Source organism: Bombus huntii, chromosome 1 (assembly GCF_024542735.1).
Source record: "Bombus huntii isolate Logan2020A chromosome 1, iyBomHunt1.1, whole genome shotgun sequence".
NCBI lineage: Eukaryota > Metazoa > Arthropoda > Insecta > Hymenoptera > Apidae > Bombus > Bombus huntii.
The window spans coordinates 20,349,826-20,374,183 of NC_066238.1; the positions used below are offsets into that span (position 1 = coordinate 20,349,826).

A 24,358-nucleotide genomic window follows, 5' to 3' on the forward strand; every position below is an offset into this window, starting at 1 on the left:
AGCAGTATTGATTGAAATTTAACTTTCCATACCTTCGCTTTTATTTAACACTAAACCTACCAGCGGCGATTAAATTGACCGCTCTCGAACTTCTACACAAATTTAACCATATTTAAACTTTATCATATCGCTTCATAATTTCCGAACTTTTCTAAAACATGCATACAATATATTTTTCGGTATTTACTTCTAGTTTGCTCTTTTATTTTCTGAGAAAAATTTGTACTCTGCCTCGTCTACCGTGAGCGGTCATTTTGACCGACAAAGTATTTTAGTTATTCTTAAAATAAATGCAATCAGTATAAAGAAAAGGTTATCTCAACGTCAAATGACAAACAAAATCAATAATAACAAATAATAACAGCTGTTATACCCATAATCTTGTCATAAAACATAATCCACCCCACGATCAAGATAGCCACCAGCTGTCAAGACATATCAACTTAGGCCCATAATAATCCTAAGAAACCGCCACAAAATTGAGCATTTTTTACAGTCCATTGTTACAAACATTTTAAAAGTCGAGAAGTTTCTTAGGATTATTGCTCATTGCGATAAAACACGGGAAAAACTTTCCCAACTCCACCCTCGAATAACCGTTGATGGAGAACGGTCAATACTCATCAATATTTTCGTATAAATATCACCGTCACAAACCATATTCTTACTTGCTATTGTCCTTTCGACTAGAATACATCTCAGTTTGTTAGCCAATTAGTCGACATCTAAACTTGTTATCTCTAAAACTCAGACAGAAAGCATTTCAGAGCGTTTTGTGTAAAGTTGTTATAAAAGGAAAGGTAAAGCATATCAAATTTGACAATAATTTTGTATTCCGTACATGGTATTATTCTGTGATAAATATTTACCCTAGAAATGTCAAGACTTCAAAAAAAAAAAAAAAAAAAAATTATAAAAAGAATAACGGACATAGAAAAAGACTGTTCAGTGTGCGATGAACAAGAAACTGCAGCAACTGAAAACGGCATGGAAACACATGAAAAGCTATTTACAACCGAATCAGAGTTGAATATTATAAATAAACGTTTACGTAATGGCAAAAAGGAAAGAAATTATCGTTGACAGCAGAGAGTGAAACTGGGCCCGATGGAACAGTTTGGAAAGAAATAGATGCAAGTCCCAAACCTGGCAGGACATCAGTTCATGATATTTTTAGGGATATGCTAAACGACATATAATGAAAGGACAAGTAAAAACGGCATTTTATCTTATCATTGATCACTGTATAAGGAATCATATAATAAAATGTATGGAAGAAGAAGCATTTAGAGTATTGGGGACTAAGAGGGAGCTAGATGCAACAAAACTAGGTGCACATCAGGCAAAAAATTTAGATGTCTCATATTTGTGGAATAAAATTTGGAGATCTGCATTTTTTTCAAAATAATGAGCAGAAATGACTTTGCTGAAATTATGAGGTTTATATGATTTGATAAGAAGAGCGAAAAAAGCCAACGTTTACGAACCAATAAATTTGCAATGGTATCTACAGTATGGGGCCAATTTACCGAGAATTCACAAAATTGTTATAAACCTAGTGCATACATTACTTTTATATAAAGAATCGCGGGAAAAAACCATGCAATAAAACTATCAACAAGTTCAGATTCATTACTACAAAAAACTTGTCAAATAAAAAATTGTAAAGGTTACAAAATTATGAAAATTTGTTTAAGATGCGGGAAATATGTATGCGGCAAATGTACATTTGATAATAAGATAATTTGTAAAAGATGCAGCGAAGTTGAATAAGATATATCTCTATATAAATAATTGAAATTAAACAAAAGTAAATTTGGATGAAATTTTATGAAAGTTCATCATTTTATATACATTTAGTTATAAATTAACCATTATCTAAGTTAAATCATGAAAATTATTACTTCTTTAATCATCGGTCATTTTGACCGCACACGGTAGGAATAGGTATACACAAAGTGTCTGTAGGTTTAGTGTTAACATATAGAAATAAAGATTGGTAGTAGTAATAATGATGACAGAGGTAAGCCATAACGGACAATTATTCCAAATAATGCTTCGAGATTTATACTTTAGCTTAAACATAATTTAGTGAACTTAATTTTATCGAAATTTCATTATTTACAAAATATTGGTACATAAATTAAAAAGGGGGGGATAAGCTCTAAGGCGTGAAAAGTTATATCTTTCGAGTAATTAAATTTCTAGATAAAAATATATTCGTAACGGATAGAAAATACTTATTTGAAACAGTGTATATCTCTCCTATTAATGAATAATATATGTGTATATTATTGTCAGAGTATAAAATTATCTTCTAGTGATGTGATATTTCGATAAAATGTAAGAAGAATGATAATTACAATGCATTCCAAATTTGTGTTGTTTTCACCTACTGAATTCAGGAAGCGGCTTAGCTATTCCTTCACTGTAAGCTTTATGGACTGCCTCACATACGAATCTATATTGACTCTAGAAAAATCATTTTTTTTCATTACATATAAAAGATAATCTTTTTATATATAAATTTCAATTTAATAACTTAACTTGTAAATTTTAACTTACAGCATTTTGTATCATCATTGCTCTTTGATCTCTCATAGATCGTACGATGTCTAATGGATACACCGGTTGATTCGCTTCGATAAGACACAGTGCTGTTTCCATTAAGACTAAGACACCTGTTCTACCAATTCCTGCAGAACAATGAACAACTGCGGGTTCCACTATTCCCGTTCGAGCTGCCCGTACCCTTTCAGTAAACGTTGTGAATTGTCTCCAATCGCTAGGAACTCCATGATCTGGCCAACTACAATATTGCATGTGTGTTATATCTCTTTCTTCTCCAGTCTAAAATGCACAGAAATGACTTAGAATTTTTCTAATATATTTATAATAATATAAATTATAAATATTACTTTATTTTCTTACATTAATATCACGGAGTATGAATTCTCTAAATATAAAAGTATCTTCAACATTTTCAGCTGTAGACGTGAGAGTAAGATTTCGTAACGTTAGAGTTTCATTGAGCGCAGGCCAGTATTGATGGCATTTTGCTCGGCCACGTTCGACCAAAGTTGTGAGCATTACAACAAGGGTACTACCCGCTTCGAGAACCATCTGCCAAAAATCAGCGACAGTCGAAGACAAAGGTCCTTGAGTAGCTATATATCTGTTGATAATACCAGATCCTGGTATTTCCATATTTACATAGTTAGCATTGATATAATCTCCACTTGCAGAGCCCATAAGTATCACTCGAGTAACATCATCTACACAAATTATAATTTATTTTGTGAAGCACATGTTTCGAATCGTATTAATATATTAATATAGTACTAATATAATCGTATTAATATAGTACTAAGATACTGATATAAATTCTTGTATTTTTCTTTATGCTTACAAGGTGAAATATCTCGATAACGATTTTTACTCTGATTTTCAGGTTTTTTTGATTCAAGAGATGTAAGTTCAGGATTCTTTCTATATAGCTGTTCATACTGCGCGATTAAAGCACCGCTCGCAAGACCATCAGCAAGAAGCAACATCGACTGTGCTAATGCGTCTGATCCAATAGCTGCATGAGGTGCATCCGGAACGTACCTGATTATTTCAACATAAAAATAAACATTAATCATTGCTTTAGTATAACAAATTTAGTTTTATTATCTGTAATACCTATATGGAGGTTCTTCTTCAGATGTTTCATCAGTACCAGCTAGTGCATTATATAAAGCATTCGGTCGAACAGTTAAGGTCAGTTCACCAGAGCCCGAATCACGAGATTGACGAATTAGATTTACTACATGTTCATGTAACAATCCACTGACATCAATTCCATTTATATACACTACCTATTTATCCAATATATTCGTAATAAATAGTTTGCAAAAGTTAATCTAGATAACTTGAAAATAAGTTCAATTTAATTTCATTAAGATATAACAACTAACCTGATCCCCTTCGTTTAATTTCGGATAACAGCGATCAGCAGGAGTATTTGGAGCTACTCTTGATACTAAAATAGGCATATCAAGATCTAAACCACCTTTCACATTAAATCCAAACCGACCTTGTTCATCTGGAGTCAGAGATATTGTAACTAATCCATCTTCTACTATCTACAAATACTCAATTTTATTTTGTGCACATAGAAACTGTTTATTAAAATATTAATAAATACCTGAGGAGCAGGCGAACTTGTAGGTTCACTATAATCAGGAAGATCATAAATGTTCCTTTCAGCAGTTGTATCATCATCAGCATAACTTAAAACTCTAGAACCTAATACAGGCGAAAATGCATTGCCTTGTGTATGCGAGCTCGTTATTTCTTCACGAAGGGACAAAAAGCCACCTTCACTATGGTACATAAAAGGAACAAAAATTAATGTAAATATAAAAAAGTTACAAATATTAAATATAAGTTTCAACGAACTCATCGCTAGGATTTCCTTCACCCCACGCTCGACGAGGTTCACGAGCACCAAGAGACTGAACTTTATTATCATATGGTCTAGGCGGTCTTCCAGGGGGCATAGATAATTTTCCTTTCTCTTCGATAATTGGAGCTGATGTTACTCCATGTACTAATCTTTTACTTGGAGATCTAAATAATTTAAATCATTAAGTTAATATTGAACTAATATTATGTTATTAATATTGAATAAATTAATGTTACCGTATAAACGTTCTTTCTACTCTTGCTCTATGCTTCCCATCCTCAACTGTTTGAAATTCTGTACGTCCTGAATATGTAAACCTACTGCTTAAAGTAAGTGGAAACCGCCTTGGCCTCGTTTTAGGACTGTGAAGTCGGAAAAATGTATGGTGCTCTACACACGCTTTCCATAAATTTTTCGAACTCCGATATGTTTGCATGTTGAAGCCAAGGAGAGTATCATAGTTCTCTGACTATAATAAAATTAATTTGTATAATATAACAATATGTAAATTGACTTCTAAATTGTGAACTGAATGTTTAACGAACCTGTTCCCTTCTCAGTTGAATGAAAAATTGTTTCCGCTTAAATGATATTTTAACTATTTTTGACCATGAGAACACGTTAATTTTTATTCCATTTTGAAACACTACTAAACCTATAGATGTTACACCTAATTGTATTTCTTTATTTGTTGAATCCTAAAAAAAATATTTAAATTAAAAGAATGCGTGTTTTGAAAATCTGCAACGGAGGTTATAGGATAAATACATACCCTAGCTTTATGTAATTCTACTCCATACATATCTAACCTTTTTGCATGGTCTAGAAAATTGAATTCTGCATCTGCTGGTAATTGACCCCTGTAAAATAGTATAAATATTCTATAAAGTTTTATAAACTTTGGGTTATTAATATTATATATATAACTTCAACATACTTATGAAGTTTATGCAGCTCAGCTATTTTCTTTTCCATTTCTTCAGTTTGACCTGGTATTAATTGCAATCTAGAAAGATATCCTGGTCCATGTTCTTCAGGATGATAGTCACCCAACTCAGCTATAATTACATAAAAATATAATGATGTATTATGAATAAATTTTACAATGAAACAGATGTTACAATGTATCTAATACATACATTGAACAGTATAACTAGCAATAAGGCATGCTGTACTTGGCGATAATTGAAGTTTTCCATGAAGAATATCTCTTCTAACTTGTAAATAAAACTGATATCTAGTATATTCTTCTTGTAGTTTACTAGGATCAGATACATAAAATTTCACTTTGAAATAGAATTGTCCACCTGAAGCAATACATTATATTAAATTATCTTTCATCTTTTTGTATTTAGTAGTGTGAACAAGCATCTGAATACGATCTTTACCCTTACTTCTTATCTGCTTCTTCACTGGTTTACTAGGATCTAACCATCTCTAAAACACAAATTCAATTATAACGCTATTCAATTAATATAAATTTTGTAAATAGATTTTAATAAATTGAATAGACAAGTTTACCATTTCATCTGGTGAATATGTACACGTTGTGGCTCCATTTTCAGCATATTGCAAACCAAAATAATCTTTTTCAACAAGTTCTAAATGTTGGAATACTAAATCTAATAATGTTTGACCTTTTGCTCTTTTCTAAAACATTTTGAAATATTCATATCATATCTATCATATCATAAATGCAACACAAGAAATACTATTTAGAATCACTATATAAACTCACATCTAGTTGAAATGTGTGTTGCGTGTCATCAAGGAAGACAACAGCAGCAGAAAGAGATTTCAATCTACGATTTCTTGCTAGTTCAGCACCACGAACGTGGTAGCTCCCACTGGAGCCACTCAACGCTCTACGTGATACACTTTCAATCATTTCAAAGATACGAAGGCGTGTCAACCACCTTCCCGACACCACCTCTCTGCTATGCTGACCACCTAAATGAAGAGTTAGAAAATTATTCAAAATATATTAACTGCAAATATAAATAGCTAAAGAAAATTGTTATATATAGGTAAATCAAACAAACATAAATCTAATTCTAACTGTCTAATAATTCAATGAGCCAATTGTCAATTATAAAAAGCAATAAGTATGTTTTTGTTTATGCAAAAGTTTATTCATGTTTTTAAGCGTTAGTACATATCATTAAAAGAGCTTAAAAAACATTGCTTTGAGTACTGCAACTGTAAGGTTAAGGCAACAATTATGTTGTCAATTGTAATAAATAAGCATATTGAATGAACCAGTTCTATGCATTGTCACAGACTGATCAATCATATATCACTATTGAAAATAATTACATTCAGAAGATGTCATTGAAAATAAATTCATAGAGTCAGTAATCTAACGTCAGTTACATAAGCAAGTTCATATGTACTAGGTGCCAAAATAATGTAGAACAAGGCATTCTGAAAATAGTTTACATAAAAGAAGCAAAGTAAAACTCTTTAAATACAAATACATCTAAGTGCCTTCTAGCATTAACCTCTCATTAAGTAGTCACTAAAGCATTATTTCTTTTTCTTTAAATCAAGTAAAACATATAAAAATACATTCAATTCATCACTATTAACTAAAACTGGAAAAAATATTCAAATATATTTCTAAACAATTTGCATTGTGACAATAAAGCATAGATTTATATTCGCAAAAGTTAATTCATAAAAATACTATTTTCTATATATTATAAATAAAATATTAAGAGATTAATTTATAATACATTATATTAATATATTATATTAAAATACAAAATAAATATTATATTATATATTATAAATAAAATATAAAAATTCAAAGTATTTAAAGTAAAAATTGTTCTCTAAAAAGATACAGAAATTTACTCAGCAAGTTTGATACATTAATTAATACATATGTATCATGAATATAGTGAATGAAATAGATATTTATATGCATCGAAGTGACAGTCTCATAATTACACTAAACGAACAATGTAAAATCTCCACTTACATTCATGATCCGTTGCACTACCTTTGATAAGGCTTTCACAGGTGTTTTTTTTTTAACAAAACGGAAAATGGTCCACGATCGTTAATATTTTTGCAGATTAGATTCGACGAACCATTAAGAAAAATATAATTCGCCCCAGTCGAGACGAAATTTTTTAAAAAACTTTTTCTTTCTTGCAACTCTTTTCATTATTTTTTATAGCGACATATTAACGCGCAAATGTAATTCTAATCTACAAACCAGTTGACATTATTCACGGGATCGTTTTGCCATAGTATATGGTAAAAAACATGTTAAATAGTATAAAAACTGTGTGTCTTTCACTCACTCAACAACATATAAGATAACACTAATAAATCGGCATGAGCGAGCAATAATGTCAATGAATTATGCTCATAATTCTTTTAGAAATTACCAGAATATAATGTATATATGATCATAAATAATTATATCATTGTTTCAAGATAATTATTTTTTATAATGATTTACCATAAAGATTGAAAGTTTTATTTACAGTAAAATTGTTTGACGCCCTGATACAAAACTTAACAGTGTATGTATATGTATTTAATGCACACATGTGTGCATGCATTAACATTAACCATAGAGTGAATAGTCTTACGATTCGTTATTCAATGTTGTTTTTCCAAGTATGATCGGTATATATAAGGTATCCCAATATTGATAGTATAGATGAGGTGGAAGTGATTGTACCTAAAGAAAAAATAGGCCAAAAATATATTTGAAATGAAAATATAGAATAAATTCTGTACATTTAAGAATTTGTTTTCGAGAAAATTGAATTAAAAAATTTGTTTGGTATATATAAATTTGCTTAATTACCAACGTGATATCATTAGTACTGGGACACCTTGTATATTTATTATATACATAATATGGATCATAAATGGCGTATGATAAAATTAACGAAAAGATGTTTTAATACTTTTACAGGACATAGGAATAATCAATATTAAAATATTTTTATATTGTTTTATTAGTCTATACTTTTTTCCTCTTTCTTAGTCCGTATTTAATACATACTTTAATCTTAATCATAACCCATTTTTTTTATTCATTTTCGATTCAACGATATCTGTCTGTTATTAAAAATTTTTTATGCTGACATTTTTTTAAGACAAAGATCAATTTTAAACAAAAAATTTTTCTAAACCCTTAACAAGGGTAATAATTGGTTAATATTCCAAAATGTAAAAAATATGAAATTATTTGACAAACCATGGTTTAAGATTTACACAGTAAGATTTCACACAAAGTCGCGCCAGATATATTAGCACAGATTCGCAACCGTATTCATGACATATCAAGACAAGTACGCAACGGTATAAATATTGCAACATTTGTTTATCAGCATTTAGTGACTAATTCTCTTTCAATACTTTGCATATGAAAAAAAATTAATCATCAATACACATTGTGGTGTGAACGTTAGTTGAACAAGCGGCCGCTTGAGGTGTCGTTAATTTCTCAAATTACGCTGCATGAAACCATTCCCGCCGCGTGGGATATAGTTTGCGGATTACGGTTGCGGTTTGGTTATAAATCCCGCCATCTCCGCAACACGAGCGACGATTTTTGGTGTATTATAATTATGCCGAGTTGATTTCACAGAACCACGAGGTGAAAAACAAGAAGTTATGGCAAACGTATCCGTTGATAAAGAGACGTTTTTTCGGCGTATGAAGCGGCTTTATACCGCATGGAAGGTAAGATATTTGAAATGTTTCGTTCCGCTGTTAAAAATAAATGTAATCGTTTGACAAACAACGTATGATCATTTTTATTAAATAGGATGGAGAAGTTGGTACAGACGATAGTTTTAGTAAAATGGATTGTCTCGTTTCCGCCGTGGGCACGGACGAGGATATCGTGTACAGCAAATCGACAGCGTTGCAGGTAAGTTATACTTTTTGTATTGCTCTAATGCGTTTTTGCATCTTATATTTTGCGTGTGCACTTGTAAACAATAGCATAACCTTATCCCTGTAATTCTGAAAAATATGGTTTTCATAGAATGTTACAAGTTTTTCATGTATATTATACATATTCTTAGTTTGTCACGATGAAAAAAGAACAATTTGTAGAGTTAATATTATCAGAATAAATTTCAATTATGTAACTAAAGTGTTGTAGTTTCTTTTATCATTTTGTTAAATGTAAAAGATAAAATTATTATAAACATATTGTTTCAGACATGGTTTCTCAGTTATGAACTTACAGATACTATAATGATCTTAGCAGAAGAGTGTATCTGTTTCTTGGCTAGTAAGAAAAAAATTGAATTTGTCAGAAAACTTGAAAATCAGAAAAAGGAAGACACTGGTGTACCTTCTGTAAAATTACTTGTGAGGGATAGAGTATGTATTTTCTATAATTTATATTTTGATTTAATAACCATTGAATTTTATTTCTAATGTTGGTATTAAACTCTTTTATTTTTTAAAGAATGATGAAGATAAAGCCAATTTTGCTAAACTTATTGAGATCATAAAACAAAGTAAAAAGGGTAAAACATTGGGTGTTTTTTCTAAAGAAAATTATCCAGGTGCCTTTATGGACGCGTGGAGAGCTGCATTAAAGCCAGAATCTTTTGATACGGTGTGCGATTTTTTCTTATCATACAATATATAATACCAAACATTTTGGTTATTTTATGATATACATTAATGTGTTAGATTGATGTAAGTGCTGCAGCTGCATATGTAATGTGTCCAAAAGAAGATGCTGAAATTCATACCATAAAAAAGGCGTGTTTAGTATCTGTGGATGTCTTCACAAAGTATCTTAAGGATCAAATTATGGAAATTATAGATTCTGATAAGGTATTTGGTTTTTATTCATTTAAAAATATTTAATATCTAAGCACTCTAGTTCTAATATCTATACATCTTTATTTTAGAAAGTTAAGCATTCAAAGCTTGCAGAAGGTGTAGATGCTGCTATAACAAATAAGAAGTATGTAACTAGTGTTGATGTTACTCAAGTAGATATGTGTTATCCTGCGATAATACAAAGTGGTGGAAATTACTCTTTGAAGTTTAGTGTTGTTAGTGATAAAAACACTTTACATTTCGGTGTCATTGTTTGCTCTCTTGGAGCTCGTTACAAATCTTATTGTTCCAATATAGTTCGAACATTGTTGGTAAATCCTACTAAAACCATTGAGGTAAGTTTTAAACAAAATATTAAGTAATAACATGCTTTAATAACAAATTAAATATGTTTAATAATTATGTACGTTTATTGTAGGATAATTATAACTTCCTTTTACAATTAGAAGAGGAGATTCTAAAGAAATTAGTAGCTGGAGTGAAAATAAGCGAAGTATATGAAACAGGGGTAAAGTATGTAAAGGATGAAAAACCGGAGATGATTGATCATTTAACCAAACACTTTGGATTTGCGATGGGTATTGAATTTAGAGAAAGTTCTTTACTTATTGGTCCAAAAACTCATGCAGTACTAAAGAAAGGCATGGTATTCAATGTAAATGTTGGATTGGCGAATCTTACAAACTCAGAAGCTACTGATAAAGAAGGAAAAACCTATGCACTTTTCATTGGTGACACAGTTATGATTAATGAGGTACTAATCTTTGCTTTAAAAACATGTAATTTTTTTAATATATCAAAAAATAGAAATTAGAATAAAATTATTTATTTCAGGCACAACCTGCTACGAATTTAACACCTTCGAAAAAAAAGGTAAAAAATATTGGAATATTTGTTAAGGATGAAGAGGAAGAAGAAGAAGAAGGAAGTGGAAAGGAAAATGAACCTAAACCTGAGATCCTTGGTCGTGGAAAGAGAACAGCTGTAATAGAATCTAAATTGAGAACAGAACATAGTTCTGAGGAAAAGAGAAAACAACATCAAAAAGAACTGGCACAACAGCTAAATGAAGTTGCAAAAGCTCGGTTAGCTCAACAATCTGGTGGGAAGGAACAAGAAAAGATACGGAAGTCAACAATATCGTACAAAAGTCTGAGTCATATGCCACGAGAACCAGAAGTAAAGGAATTGAAGTTATACGTTGGTAAGTGTATTTGTATTTTGTTTATAAAATAAATTTGATATGTTATTTATTATACGTTATATATCTATATTTCAGACAAAAAATATGAAACTGTAATTTTGCCCATTTTTGGGATTCCTGTACCCTTCCATATATCCACAATTAAAAATATTTCTCAGTCGGTAGAAGGAGATTACACGTACCTCCGAATAAATTTTTTTCATCCTGGTGCCACAATGGGTCGGAACGAAGGTGGATCATATCCACAACCCGATGCTACATTCGTCAAAGAAGTGTTAGTGTACAATTTTATTTCATTTCTTATTCCTTATGATAATTACAAGTTGTATCAATGTTAAGATGAATTGTGTAAATATATGTTAATAAAATTTTTATTTTTATCATCTAGAACATATCGAAGTACAAACACCAAAGAGCCTGGTGAAATTTCAGCACCATCTTCTAATTTAAACACAGCCTTTAGATTAATTAAAGAAGTTCAAAAGAAATTCAAAAATAGAGAAGCAGAAGAAAGGGAGAAGGAGGATCTTGTAAAACAGGACACTCTAATACTCTCTCAAAATAAGGGTAATCCAAAACTAAAAGACTTGTACATTCGACCAAATATCGTTTCGAAGAGAATGACAGGAGGTTTAGAAGCACATGTGAATGGATTCCGTTACACTTCGGTTAGAGGAGATAAAGTTGATATTCTTTACAATAATATTAAAAATGCCTTTTTCCAACCATGTGACGGCGAAATGATCATATTACTTCATTTTCATTTAAAAGTATATATCTTTATTTTAGTTTTAATTACTTTTACTAGCGATCATTTACTAAATACAGACTATTTTCAGCATGCAATAATGTTTGGTAAAAAGAAGCATGTGGACGTGCAGTTTTATACAGAAGTTGGTGAAATCACGACAGATTTAGGGAAACATCAACACATGCACGATCGTGACGATCTTGCTGCTGAACAATCAGAACGAGAACTTAGGCACAAATTGAAAACTGCCTTTAAGAGTTTTTGTGAAAAAGTAATGTTTAATGATTGAAACATTTTATTTTACAAGACTAATAAATAAATTCTAAGAAATAATAAATATTATTCAGGTCGAAAGCATGACGAAACAAGAAATTGAATTTGATACACCGTTCCGAGATCTTGGATTCCCTGGAGCACCATTCAGGAGTACTGTTCTTCTGCAACCCACTAGTGGTTGTTTAGTAAATCTCACAGAATGGGTAAATTTTACTGTATATATAATTACTTTCATATGAACTATAAGTACCAATTCGTTAATCATATTTCTTTCGTATTTTAGCCTCCATTTGTTATAACTTTAGAAGATGTTGAACTTGTTCACTTTGAAAGAGTACAATTTCACCTTAAGAATTTTGATATGATTTTCGTTTTCAAAGACTATCATAGAAAAGTCGCTATGTTAAATGCCATTCCCATGAACATGTTAGATCATGTAAAGGAGTGGCTAAAGTAAGTTCTTTGCGTTTCTCTATTTTCTATGGATTTAATTTCTTGAGAATAAAATATAAACATGCTACTTTTCTTTTTAGCTCGTGTGACATCAGATATACAGAAGGTGTACAATCTTTGAATTGGACAAAGATTATGAAAACTATCACAGATGATCCTGTAGGATTCTTTGACAGTGGTGGTTGGAGTTTCTTGGACCCAGAGAGTGATGCAGAAAATGATGAAGTAGAAGACGAGGAGGAAGAAGAAGACGATGCTTATGAGGTATGGAATTTAGTGAAATAATTATAAACAATAAGATAAATTTGCATATTATAAGATTTAATATTAACAATTATATAGACATTAACAATTTTTATTCTTTATTTGTAGCCATCTGACTTTGACACTGAAGAGGAATCTGATGATGATTCTGAATACTCTGAAGCTTCAGAAGATTCAGATAGCGAAGGTAATATTTGCAAACTTCATTTTATTTAAATACTAAAAAAATGTATCTTGTTTATTATTTAGCATCTTTTTTCTTTAAATTTACATTTTAGAAGAGGAGTTGGGTAGCTCTGAAGAATCTGGTAAAGACTGGTCTGACTTAGAACGGGAAGCAGCTGAAGAAGACAAAGAAAGAGGAGAAGATAGATTCCATGATGATTATAATTCAAGTAAAAAGAAAAAAGGAAGTCGAAAACATTCACCATCACCATCAAAAGACAGGTATATTACTTGATTTTACATATTTCTAAGGTATATTACTTAATCTTACATATTTCTAAATTTGTCACTAACTCAAATATATAACTCATAGGCATAATTCGAAGCACAAGAGTTCTTCAAGTTCAAAAAGTAAAAGTTCGTCCAGTAGTAAAGATAAAAAATCATCGTCGTCGGATAAACATAGGTAAGAAATTACACGTTTCTCTAGGACGTAGGATTTTAACTATTTTAGACATAGAAAGACGTGATTTTGTGATAAAATTGTGTTAAGTATATATTTCAATAATTAAAGATCGGATCGATCGCGGAGTGGGGGATCACACAAGAAAGTGTCTCCTTCCAAATCATCCAAACACAGGTGATTAGCACAAGTACGTGTGTGCTTGGCGATGTTACATTTCATGTTCTGTTTTTGTTTAGTCCCAAGAAGAGCGATAAACATGATAAACACAAGTCGTCAAATCACTCTTCGTCTAGCAGTAAGAAACGAACTCGTGAAGATAGTGCAGAAAGAAATGATAGGGGATCGAAGAAATCTAAGTATGTATAAATATTCTATAATATTAATTTGTAACGATTTGTAATATTTTTTTTATAAATTACTTATATATATTATAGGAAATAAGGGAGATATCTACACATTGGAGGAAGCACATATGAAAACACAAACACCGAATGTTGGTTCTATATTAAACTTTCTTATGGTACGTCGATTAAGTTAGAAGGATAGTACATTTTCTTGCATTGATTCATTTAAACTCTTAGCAAACGATTTGTTATTGATATTATTTAAAAGTTCGATAGTGTGCTGCTAAGGCTTGGATACTTATCAGTATCTGCTTGGTGATAGCGATGTAATGTGTATGAACTTGTACGGGTAATTTAACATAAATTTACGAATGAACACATTTTTTATCACTTGTACATAAAACTCTTTTTTAAGTAAAAAAAAATGTCGATCTTAATTATATAATATAACTACTAACACGTATCATTTCATTCCATTGTTCGTTTGCTGGTAGTATTCAAATGTATTTGTAATAACTTATTAAGTTTGTGAATTAAAAATGTATTGAAGTATTGAAACGGTATCCATTGTACAGATAGTATATATAAAAAGAAAACAACGTCTTGTCTGTTATGAATATTGTTTTTTTATTAAATGAATACGAAAATTAATTCTTAATTATAATAAACAATAGGAAAACTTACAGGTATATAATTGTAACACACTCTCAATGCAAGACAATGCACTAGTGTTAACTGTCGTACGTAAGACACCCAGAAAATAGATATTAATTTACTAAGCAAAGAAAGCTGAAATGGATCAAAATCGTTGATAATTTTGTTCGCACGGCTCTGAAATTTGTACCTTGGTAAACAAAATAAATACTTTTTAAGTTATTTATCATTAATGTACGAAATATTGTCACTTATTGACAGAGTGTCCACAGAAATAGAATCGTTGCTACTGTAATATATCACGCGCTCATGGTACATTTTTAAAGACGGCACAATTACTTAACATTTCTTGCTTTTGTTTGAGTTAAAATTTTTGTTTCACTTTACAGTAGTATAAAAATCAAATGAAAATTCATTCGTCCTTCAGATCTTACATAATTACTTTCTTAACTTCGCGAGAAAGAACGGGATATTGAATTCATAGATTTGTACAAAGGTGAAAGTAGAATGAAAGTAAACAGCTCCACTAAATTTTATTGTATCCTTGACTTCTTTTTTCCTTTCAATATTGTGTTTGATAATAGACATGGAGGAACGTTTACTGACTTATTATGTTTTGAATTCCTTGGCAATGCCATATAATAGATGCCAAAGAAGAACCGTTTCAATAGTAACATAAATGTAGGTGAAGTGAAAGTGTACCTCTGGTTAGTGGTTCTGCAGCTTTCTCCATAACATCACTACGTATATATATATATATAATTCTGGCAGGTGACTTAGTTCGACATTTCACAAGTTGCGAATGATTCCTTTTTTTTTACAATGAATGATGTTACTTGGAATGTGTGTTGTAATACTCTTTCTACGAATGATGTTGGCGGACGGCCAGTTTAAAGTATTTTAAGTATGTACCAAATTTTATAAAGTCAAGTAAAATAAATCATCATCCTTTTTCAAATGATTACTTTTTTAATTAAACATTTAGATATATGTACCCTTATTGTTGAGATGAATTTATATTACAGTTTCTAAACGAAAAAAAATCGTACAAGCGAATTGCCTCATTTTCAGACATTTATTTACGAAAAAATGAAGAAGCCTAAGTACATCATTATAAAAAAAGACTTATTACATTCTATAAATAATTGTTATAAAACTTAGATTCAAAACATTTTTTACAAGAGAACGATGACGATGATGATGGAGAAGAAAAGCAAGCGAGTCTAATTCCGTCCTATCTGATCGATTTGAGCTTGGAGATTGTTCACCACTTCCGATGGAACGTGCGCTCCCAGAATTTCGAAAAGATTAATCTTCTGATCGCCAGGAATCGATTCGTACGCTGCCAATTCGATGCCTTCTTGAACCTTTTGTATTGTCGCATCTTTCGGAATAAGATAGGTATTCTGTGCCTGTTTTATAGCCTCATTACTGAAAATTTGACCATCCTTTTGTGGAAATGCCATAGTTACTCCCACAATCAATATTGTTGCTAATAACGTAAAATGGACTTTCATCTAAAATAAAAAAAGACAGAGTTTTAGTATTTATTCTATATTTTATATTCTATATTTTTGATTTTATGTATTTTTAAATAACAATTTTTCATTCTATTATAAATTATATAATAGTATTATTATTGGAGATTTATTAGATTAAAGAAATTATTGGATTAAATATTATAACTCTGTTTTACTAAAAAAGATGCATTAAAATAAAGAATGCCCTGCTTTTCCCTTTAATGATGAAGATTGGGATTTGAAAAGATATTTATCTTGTATTTTGTCATGCTGTGAGAAGAATGGTTGAGCCGATTTTTGCAATCGCTCTTCTGATGCAACGAAGAACGCGCGTAAGAAAATGAACATCAAAAGCAAGACGGTTAATTATTAACGACAAATATTCGTAATATAAAAATTCGTAGCACCAATTTGTTCAATTACTAAAAACATTGTATTGCATACGCTGTAAACCTAAATCGCAAAAATGAACAAATAATAATATAAAAACGTAATTAATGATATGATATATATATATATATATTCATGAAACTATGTTATAATAAACTATATTACAAAATTTTAAATCATTATATTGTTACAAAATAAATGAAAGAACGAGAGATTTATAGTATTTTAGCGTATGAATTGGTGCATATGGAATTGCAATATATTCTGGTGAAATTGATATTTATATTTACGAAAGTAATGATACTAATCTTGAAAAAAAATGTTGATGAATGAAAACATTATGGAAAGATTAGGTGAAAATCATCACTTTTTTAGGATGATCCTGCAATATTATTTTAATAATTATGATATAGGCAAGGATAATTTATACATGTACTTCCTTTTATGAAACTTAATAAAGAATAGAATAAATATAACTTGTACAAAACGTCTTCGTTAACAATGATCTTTTATTACATTTCACGTTCCATAATTATGAAATAAAATACTCTAACAGTTTCCTAATTGCAAATTATGTAAATCTATTCTACACTTTTATGTACATTAATCCATAAATCAAACAACTTTATGTTTTATCAGATTTATCAGATGCTCATTAGTTTCCCTAGAGATGGGTTCACACTTTCACTCTCGTCAGCGATAAATCAGCGCGAAATAGAACTTTCTGCCAGGTGGATCAACTTTCTCACTTGCTTCATCCTAAATGAGAGAAAAAGCCTAATAACTAAATTTTCGAACGAAAAACTTCGACTTACATTGACTGAACGTTAAACCACAGAAACAAACACACCGATATTACTACGAGAGTCCAGTAGGAACGTTTGAAACTGATCAACGATAGTTAAGTAAAAAGTATAACTCTCTGATGTCCGTGCAAGTCGTAAGCGCCGCAGGGTTAACGGTAAAAGGAAGTTGAGGCTTGGCAGCAATCGTAACAACGATCTCGTGAATGGTACTCACGTTGAGAGTGCGTCGTTTCACAATCGGTCACCGTCGAGCGAAACTAAGCGCGCGATCGGCGGAAGCGGCTTTTATACACTCGAGATGCTTACGAGCGGCGCGGCGGTACCACACCACTCTTGTATCCAGGAGAAGATCCATCTTCCAATTAGTTAATACTTACAGGAAGAAACGGATGCGATCATCGTTCTCTCTCCTGATGTGACTTCCCAGGTGGAAGATTCAAGCGGGTCCCTACTAACATCGGTGTTATTGTGATGTCACAGCTCACTTGTTACTTCATACAATGTTTGCTTATTGATTAACAAGTAAGGAAAGTATTATGAGTATTATTAATTTGCAGTAAATATAGGACAAATGTTGCATGTATGAATAGGTAATTTAGAATCTCGGTAAATGGTTTTGGTAAATAGTTAAATAGATGTGCATAATACAGAGAATGAATATGAGTGCTGCTAAGGAATTAATTAAGGAATTATGAGTACTATTAATTTATTGTAAACGTAAGATACGTGTAATGTTGCATTAATTGATTTAGATTGTTAGTAAGTATTATAGTTAGATATATACAAGTATGTAGTAGCACATACATTTGAATTCAACGAAGCAACTCTTTTAAAGCTTTTCTCTTTACGCTTTTACAAATACCATTGCACGACCCGCCATGAATATTAGTGGCCTGTTAACCAATATATAGCGAGCCGTTGAGTCTACCGCTGCACCTGATCCACGTTTCACTTTTACCATTGTTTTTCTCGAACTATCGAAGAAGCAATACGGCCCTTGTTATTATAAAACTTTATATAAAACTTAGATATTTATTTACCGAATTTTTTTATAAAATAATATAAAAATATATCGATTATGGCACGATATTTCAATAAAATGGTCATTATTCAAATAAAATTCAAAATGGTCAATAGATTTCTCGCATAATTCATGACTTTTTTTAATGTATTCAGCTTTAAGTAAAAATTTCGAAATGAATTTAGAAAAAATTTTCATCCCTATGAAAGTAAGATAAATCAGAAAATTAGGATTAACACTTGTAGAATTATTTTATTTTGTAGTGTATAAGATTTATTATGTATCAGTAAAGTACACATAGATTTACATATTCGAAATATAAGTATGTATAATTCAAACCCAAATAGTATGGATAGTGTGAATTAAATTGCGATAATTGATTTTAAAGTGTCATTTTTAAATGAAATTTTATGAGGAATAAATAATTAGAATTGAAGTATATCGAACTTAAGTGGAGTATGCTGGGAATTTTGCTGAAAGTGGATGTTGAAGATCAATCAAGAAATAGATTGTACCAGCAAGACCTAAAATAATATATATAGATATTATTAGTTCCATAAAAGATAAGAAAAGATGATTATTATTTATAAGAAAATACCTTCAAATAATGAAAATGGTCTGTCAGGTGACCTGCTTTGATGTGTTCCATAATCCATGCACCACTCTGCAAACTTGCAAGCTCTGTAAAGATATTTTATATCCTGCAAAAAAAAATCAATATTTTATTCTGATAATATCTATCCAAATTATGTTATATCTTTATTGTAAATTCAATACAACCTTTGTTTGCTGGAAAAGACTTAAAAACGTGTATGCATTTCCAGCTACACCATGACATATTCCATATCCTTTTTTAAGTAATCCTCTTGACCAAATCACTTCTCCACATTGTACAGCAGTTGTTAAATAATTTTTATCTTTGTATATCTATATACACATACATTTCATTATGTATTAGAAATTTAAAATTACTAAAAGTTATATGATTTAAACAATAACAACCTCATAAGCTAAACAAAATAACATAGTCATTCCAGGTGCTCCATGGCACCAATGGATCAATTTATCAGTGTGACTTCCAATAGAGGATGGAAAGTTTCCAGAAGGATATCGTATATTCTGAAGGAAGTCTAATGCAGGCTTTATATCCTTTTGTAATTGAGTTTGTGTCAAATACTGCTGTGCCTATAAATAGATTTAAATATTTGAAGATTACAAAAAATTTTTCATACAAGTATTGCTATTAAAATAACATAACAAAAATTTGTATTTATACTACAGATGTATCGATTAATAGCCTAGCTGGTTCAGCCGATTATCGGCCCATTTTTGTAATCGGTGATAAATCGACAACTGGTCGGCAAAAAAAGCCAATTGACCGACCTTAAATTTTTAGTATTATTGATAACTTGATATAGAAATAAAAATTCAATGTTCTTTCTTGACTGTCATTAGTATAATTTTAATATTTTTTAATATGTATATATTATTACTTGTAGGAATGTATTTATGTGCAACATGATTATTACATAAAAATTTTAAAATAATAGTTAGTACTTATTGAAATATCCTAAATAAGTACCAATTGACTAGGAATTTTGGCCACTATTTCTTAATTTTATCATAATCAAAAGCTTGTTAAAACAAAGAAACAAGACATAATAAAATAAATATATAAATAACAAACAATGTCAACAAATTTTTTCTTTGGATTCGTAATATTAAACAATCCTAAATTCAACACATTTTGTAGCAATATCTAAAAATGATCCCCAGAGATGGCTAGTTGGCTTCTTGGAAGCCGATCAATCAGTTAGTCGGTTAGTCAACCAAAAACATAATGCATCTTTCATTTATACCATACCTGTAATAGTATATAAAGTATTCCACCCAGTCCATGTGCACCACCAATATACTCTGACCCATGCCAAACATACATTAAAGGTGTTTTGTACTTTCTTGAAGCAGAATACAGATTTCCAGATTTAATTATGAGTGCTATGACCTGATATGATATTTTTTTAATTATTGTGTATTAAAGCATTGATTACCTTTACTTTAAATTTAACTTTCATTGCTCTGATAGTACCTGTTTAATAAGATCATTTTCTATGGGAGCAGGAGATATATTTGAATTTAAGAAGAGGAGGGAAAACAGATAACCAGCTCTTCCATAAAGTAACTCATCAGGCAAATCACTACTTTCATTTAAAACAACTGATTGCAGTGATTTTACTCTGAAAGATAATCCAAATTATAAAACTTAAAAATATTATTTCAAATTCTGTACATGTATAAGTGTGAAATATTATTAAACTATATACTTTGAAATCATATTTTGTGCTACATCAGAATAGCCTTTGGAATGAAAAACAACTGCACCTAAGGCTAGTGGACCTACAATACCAGTCAAAAATGTAATTTCTCTTTTACCCCTGAATTTGTCTATACATATCCTTAATAATTCCATTGCTTCCTGCTCAGAAAAAATGTGCATTTAAGAAATAATTCATCTTTTAAAGGAATAAGAATATTGAAGGATTCATACATCAATGTAAGCTGGTTCATTAAAGCACTTTCCATATTTGTAAAACATGTACGCAATCCCTGCTGATCCAGTATATATGGAATAATCATCGTTATAAGTCCAATGGTTTTCCTTTTCTTTCAATCGATCTATTAATCTTTTTATATATATTTTTATTGTTTCTTTATAGTCTTCATTGATCTAACAAGCATCAATCTCTTTAAGTTCCATACATACACATATGCTTGTAAATAATTTATATTTATATGCTTATAATAATTTACTATCTAATTATTGAATAATGTATATATATATTGAACAATAATTACCTCATTAGTAGTTGCGTTCACAACATTTGCTGAAAGTACATTAGGATAATCATCAAATGGATTATCATAATGTCGATTATCCATTTTGGCACAAATTAAGTGCTTAAATCGATTAATTATATTAATATATGTTGTGCCAAGCGATTTTTCTCTGCTTATTTTATATGTGACACCTGCCTAGGAAAAATTTTGTAGTCCAATATTTTACCAATCAATAATTTTAATTTTTTAAGTTAGCTCGCGAGAAAGAAGATTTTTTACATGTATAAAATAAATATTGTTTATTGAATATCATATTAAAAAAATTACCGGTGTACCTAGTAACAAGGTTAAAAAATATATTTTTTGTTAAATGAGAGTAATACTTCTCAAATACAGATTAATATGTTTATTACATAAAAAAATCCAAATAAATATCTTCTACAAATACTACATTCTATATAATCATAATGGAGAAAGATTTTTTAGAAACATACTGAAAACGTAAGTATTTGACGCATCATTCTAAAAATATACATATATCACTTATCAACAAACCTGCCTCTCAAATTGTTTTTAAGAATTAGATTTTCCAGTAAAATATTATTTGTAATGCACAAAGAAAGAGAAAAGTTTAGGACACAATTATGTTTACAACTATAATCGTAATGTAGCATTCGAGATATCGAAACATGAAAATAAAACTATTTACTTTCGTGTCAACGTTACCGACTGAGTATAGATTAAAAATATTCAGGGTGAATAGTTCCATAATATGCATAATGTATAATATGGTTCAAAGAAATTTTTAAAATAATTACAATATACGTTTTATCCATTTTTTCTCCAAGTCATAAAATCAAAGCATATCAACAAGTGAGTCATAACCACACTCATATTTTTAAATTTAAACGCACTTTTACAATTTTTCGTTATTTTTCAGGTGAATAACTACTAGTTTCTAACATTTTATATGCCACACATAAATATATAATCATGCTAAGAATCCAATTTTGGTCTCGATCATGTACCGAAGCGCACTGTCCATTTCCGGTTTCTTATTTAAATTTAAATTCAAGTTATCTTAAAAAGTTTTGAAAGGAACAATATCTTCTTCCACACTAACTGTAAGGTTTAATTATATCTAGAATTTACCATTATTCTATAATATAAAAGAAAGGAAAATAAGGAAACATTTCCCTTAAATAAAACTCCGTATATTTCTACAAAGTCATCCGACATATCGTCGAAGCGCGTTATTCCGATTTCCTTCCATAATATTGATCATCCAAACGATGATGGAACTCGGCGATATTCGGTAAATAAATTTGATTATTCCAATCAAAATAGAATGTTGCAGGAATCCGGTGGTTACATTTTCTTTGCCTATAGTCCTGATCGCACTCTGAACGTATTTTTCAGGTGTAGGAACTAGCCATCCTGATCGCGGTGACTCTGTCGTATGATTTGTCACCGTGCCTGGTAACAAGCACTGCACGATTACACCTTGTTTTCCATATTCTATCTGTAAGTCTCTGCTAAATTTGACAATGTATGCCTTTGTTGCAGCGAACACTGTCAATAAAGGACTCGGCAACACAGCCACCATTGAGGCTACGTTCACTATGACTCCTTTTCCTCTAACAACCATTTGTGGTAATAGGATTCGACACATATTCGTTACAACGACTATGTTACAATGAACGATACTCATGTAGATCTTCTCTTTGTGAGGAAGATCCAGGAAATATTCCGGATGCGGATATGACATGCCGAGATTATTTATCAACACGCCGATCTCCAAGCCGAACATTTCTTTTTCTATCACGTTGTACGTCTCCAGACCTTCCGACAGATCCAGCTTAATTACTTTTGTCTTCACATTGTACATCGCCTCGATATTACTCGCGATAGATTTTAAATTCTCCGTATCAGGACTGACCAGGATCACGTTCAAACCCATCCTCGCTAATGCCTCCGCGTACGCTCTTCCAATTCCATGAGAACATCCTGTGACTACTGCCCACTTACCCATTGAACATAAATCAACTACAGATACTGAGAAAAAGTTCTTGTATATTCGGTATATTACATCACGGGAAAGTCTGTAGCCCCAATATATAATCGCCGCATAACCTATCTTCTCGACCAACATTATTTGCGATTGTAACACGTGCTTCCGGTCTAGTTTCTGATCAGTGTCACAGGACAACCGATAAGTTGGCTGACTTCATTTATCGTCTCGAGTAATTCGTCACTAATGGATTGGAAAAGGAGTTCTTTGCGCAATACTCAATGCTGGCGTAGCGGTGACATATTGTGAGGTCCTGAAACAGTCGAACGGAAATTAGCAGAATTTGAAAAAAGCAGACAGCTTTTCAATATTTCCCGTGTTCTATTTTTGAATTATTTTTTATCTATTAAATGGTGTATAGTCTTCCCTTCACTTTCATTTTTTCGATGGAATTAGTTTGTTGTAACTAAGTTCGAAGATCGCTAATTTGTTCTGTCAGTGCCGATGTACTGGTCACATCTCTTACTTTGTACTATTCAGCGCTGCTGCTGAAATTCTAAACTTGTACCATGTCTTCCTCAAACTTTTCACTGAAAAATATATATAGAATGAGAAATTGAATACTTCAGTGAATGAAATTTCCTATTTTACGATTTGTAATTGTCTAAATATCAATTCGTAAAGAGACACTCACAATGATTATGACAGAGCAACGACTTTTACGGTAAAGCGATAAGTTTCTCTAAATGAAATTTAGTAAAAATTGATTATATAAATGGAAAATCGAGAATATTATCTAATAATTTGTTTTTTATATTTTGACTATCAAGTCTTTTCCGTACGAGATAGTAAACCATATCCGCTGCCAACAGATGTTAAAGCGTTTGCATATTTCCTGTTATTCATCTCA

At 30.7% G+C, this 24,358-nt stretch overlaps 5 protein-coding genes across 21 annotated transcripts; 1 reads left to right on the forward strand and 4 right to left on the reverse strand.

The window, feature by feature from the left end:
- Positions 1 to 2,196: 2,196 nt before the first annotated feature.
- LOC126867416 (tyrosine-protein phosphatase non-receptor type 4) lies at positions 2,197 to 8,792 on the reverse strand. 6 transcript variants are annotated; one of them, XM_050621872.1, is made up of 19 exons: positions 8,277 to 8,414; positions 7,762 to 8,147; positions 7,434 to 7,665; positions 6,189 to 6,400; positions 5,972 to 6,100; positions 5,839 to 5,887; positions 5,590 to 5,757; positions 5,388 to 5,508; positions 5,223 to 5,310; positions 4,996 to 5,148; positions 4,687 to 4,919; positions 4,444 to 4,614; positions 4,190 to 4,367; positions 3,960 to 4,127; positions 3,685 to 3,860; positions 3,410 to 3,609; positions 2,932 to 3,275; positions 2,566 to 2,850; positions 2,197 to 2,472 (listed from the first exon to the last, which is right to left on the reverse strand). In XM_050621872.1, the coding sequence occupies exons 4-19, from the start codon at positions 6,336 to 6,338 to the stop codon at positions 2,389 to 2,391; spliced, it is 2,697 nt and encodes an 898-aa protein (XP_050477829.1). In that variant the 5' UTR covers positions 6,339 to 6,400; positions 7,434 to 7,665; positions 7,762 to 8,147; positions 8,277 to 8,414; the 3' UTR covers positions 2,197 to 2,388. The 6 variants fall into 6 exon arrangements, with proteins under 6 accessions (XP_050477829.1, XP_050477842.1, XP_050477835.1 ...); XM_050621885.1 differs by lacking the exon at positions 8,277 to 8,414 and adding an exon at positions 8,673 to 8,792 and having other exon boundaries at positions 7,434 to 8,147; XM_050621878.1 differs by having other exon boundaries at positions 7,434 to 8,147.
- A 217-nt stretch (positions 8,793 to 9,009) lies between these two features.
- Positions 9,010 to 15,095, forward strand: LOC126867403 (FACT complex subunit spt16). 2 transcript variants are annotated; one of them, XM_050621830.1, is made up of 20 exons: positions 9,010 to 9,160; positions 9,246 to 9,350; positions 9,647 to 9,811; positions 9,900 to 10,052; positions 10,130 to 10,276; positions 10,354 to 10,620; positions 10,704 to 11,039; positions 11,120 to 11,489; positions 11,565 to 11,763; positions 11,878 to 12,259; positions 12,329 to 12,511; positions 12,588 to 12,719; positions 12,800 to 12,969; positions 13,050 to 13,233; positions 13,342 to 13,420; positions 13,512 to 13,680; positions 13,772 to 13,864; positions 13,973 to 14,038; positions 14,101 to 14,220; positions 14,299 to 15,095. In XM_050621830.1, exons 1-20 carry the CDS (start codon positions 9,092 to 9,094, stop codon positions 14,303 to 14,305), a joined length of 3,396 nt encoding a protein of 1,131 aa, XP_050477787.1. In that variant the 5' UTR covers positions 9,010 to 9,091; the 3' UTR covers positions 14,306 to 15,095. The 2 variants fall into 2 exon arrangements, with proteins under 2 accessions (XP_050477787.1, XP_050477795.1); XM_050621838.1 differs by lacking the exon at positions 13,973 to 14,038.
- Positions 15,096 to 15,918: 823 nt separating this feature from the next.
- On the reverse strand, positions 15,919 to 18,672 carry LOC126867516 (uncharacterized). 3 transcript variants are annotated; one of them, XM_050622083.1, is made up of 2 exons: positions 17,956 to 18,672; positions 15,919 to 16,379 (listed from the first exon to the last, which is right to left on the reverse strand). In XM_050622083.1, the coding sequence occupies exon 2, from the start codon at positions 16,377 to 16,379 to the stop codon at positions 16,086 to 16,088; it is 294 nt and encodes a 97-aa protein (XP_050478040.1). In that variant the 5' UTR covers positions 17,956 to 18,672; the 3' UTR covers positions 15,919 to 16,085. The 3 variants fall into 3 exon arrangements, with proteins under 3 accessions (XP_050478040.1, XP_050478031.1, XP_050478022.1); XM_050622074.1 differs by lacking the exon at positions 17,956 to 18,672 and adding an exon at positions 17,588 to 17,945; XM_050622065.1 differs by lacking the exon at positions 17,956 to 18,672 and adding an exon at positions 17,793 to 17,943.
- A 159-nt stretch (positions 18,673 to 18,831) lies between these two features.
- On the reverse strand, positions 18,832 to 22,288 carry LOC126867534 (lanC-like protein 2). 9 transcript variants are annotated; one of them, XM_050622111.1, is made up of 10 exons: positions 22,256 to 22,288; positions 21,456 to 21,632; positions 21,148 to 21,327; positions 20,924 to 21,075; positions 20,689 to 20,836; positions 20,464 to 20,604; positions 19,602 to 19,784; positions 19,380 to 19,526; positions 19,198 to 19,300; positions 18,832 to 19,123 (listed from the first exon to the last, which is right to left on the reverse strand). In XM_050622111.1, exons 1-10 carry the CDS (start codon positions 22,271 to 22,273, stop codon positions 19,047 to 19,049), a joined length of 1,326 nt encoding a protein of 441 aa, XP_050478068.1. In that variant the 5' UTR covers positions 22,274 to 22,288; the 3' UTR covers positions 18,832 to 19,046. The 9 variants fall into 9 exon arrangements, with proteins under 9 accessions (XP_050478068.1, XP_050478061.1, XP_050478098.1 ...); XM_050622104.1 differs by lacking the exon at positions 22,256 to 22,288 and adding an exon at positions 21,932 to 22,179; XM_050622141.1 differs by lacking the exon at positions 22,256 to 22,288 and adding an exon at positions 21,993 to 22,178 and having other exon boundaries at positions 21,456 to 21,628.
- Positions 22,289 to 22,635: 347 nt separating this feature from the next.
- On the reverse strand, positions 22,636 to 23,592 carry LOC126867571 (very-long-chain 3-oxoacyl-CoA reductase-like). Its single transcript, XM_050622185.1, has one exon. The coding sequence runs from the start codon at positions 23,587 to 23,589 to the stop codon at positions 22,666 to 22,668; it is 924 nt and encodes a 307-aa protein (XP_050478142.1). The 5' UTR covers positions 23,590 to 23,592; the 3' UTR covers positions 22,636 to 22,665.
- Between the last annotated feature and the right edge of the window lie 766 nt (positions 23,593 to 24,358).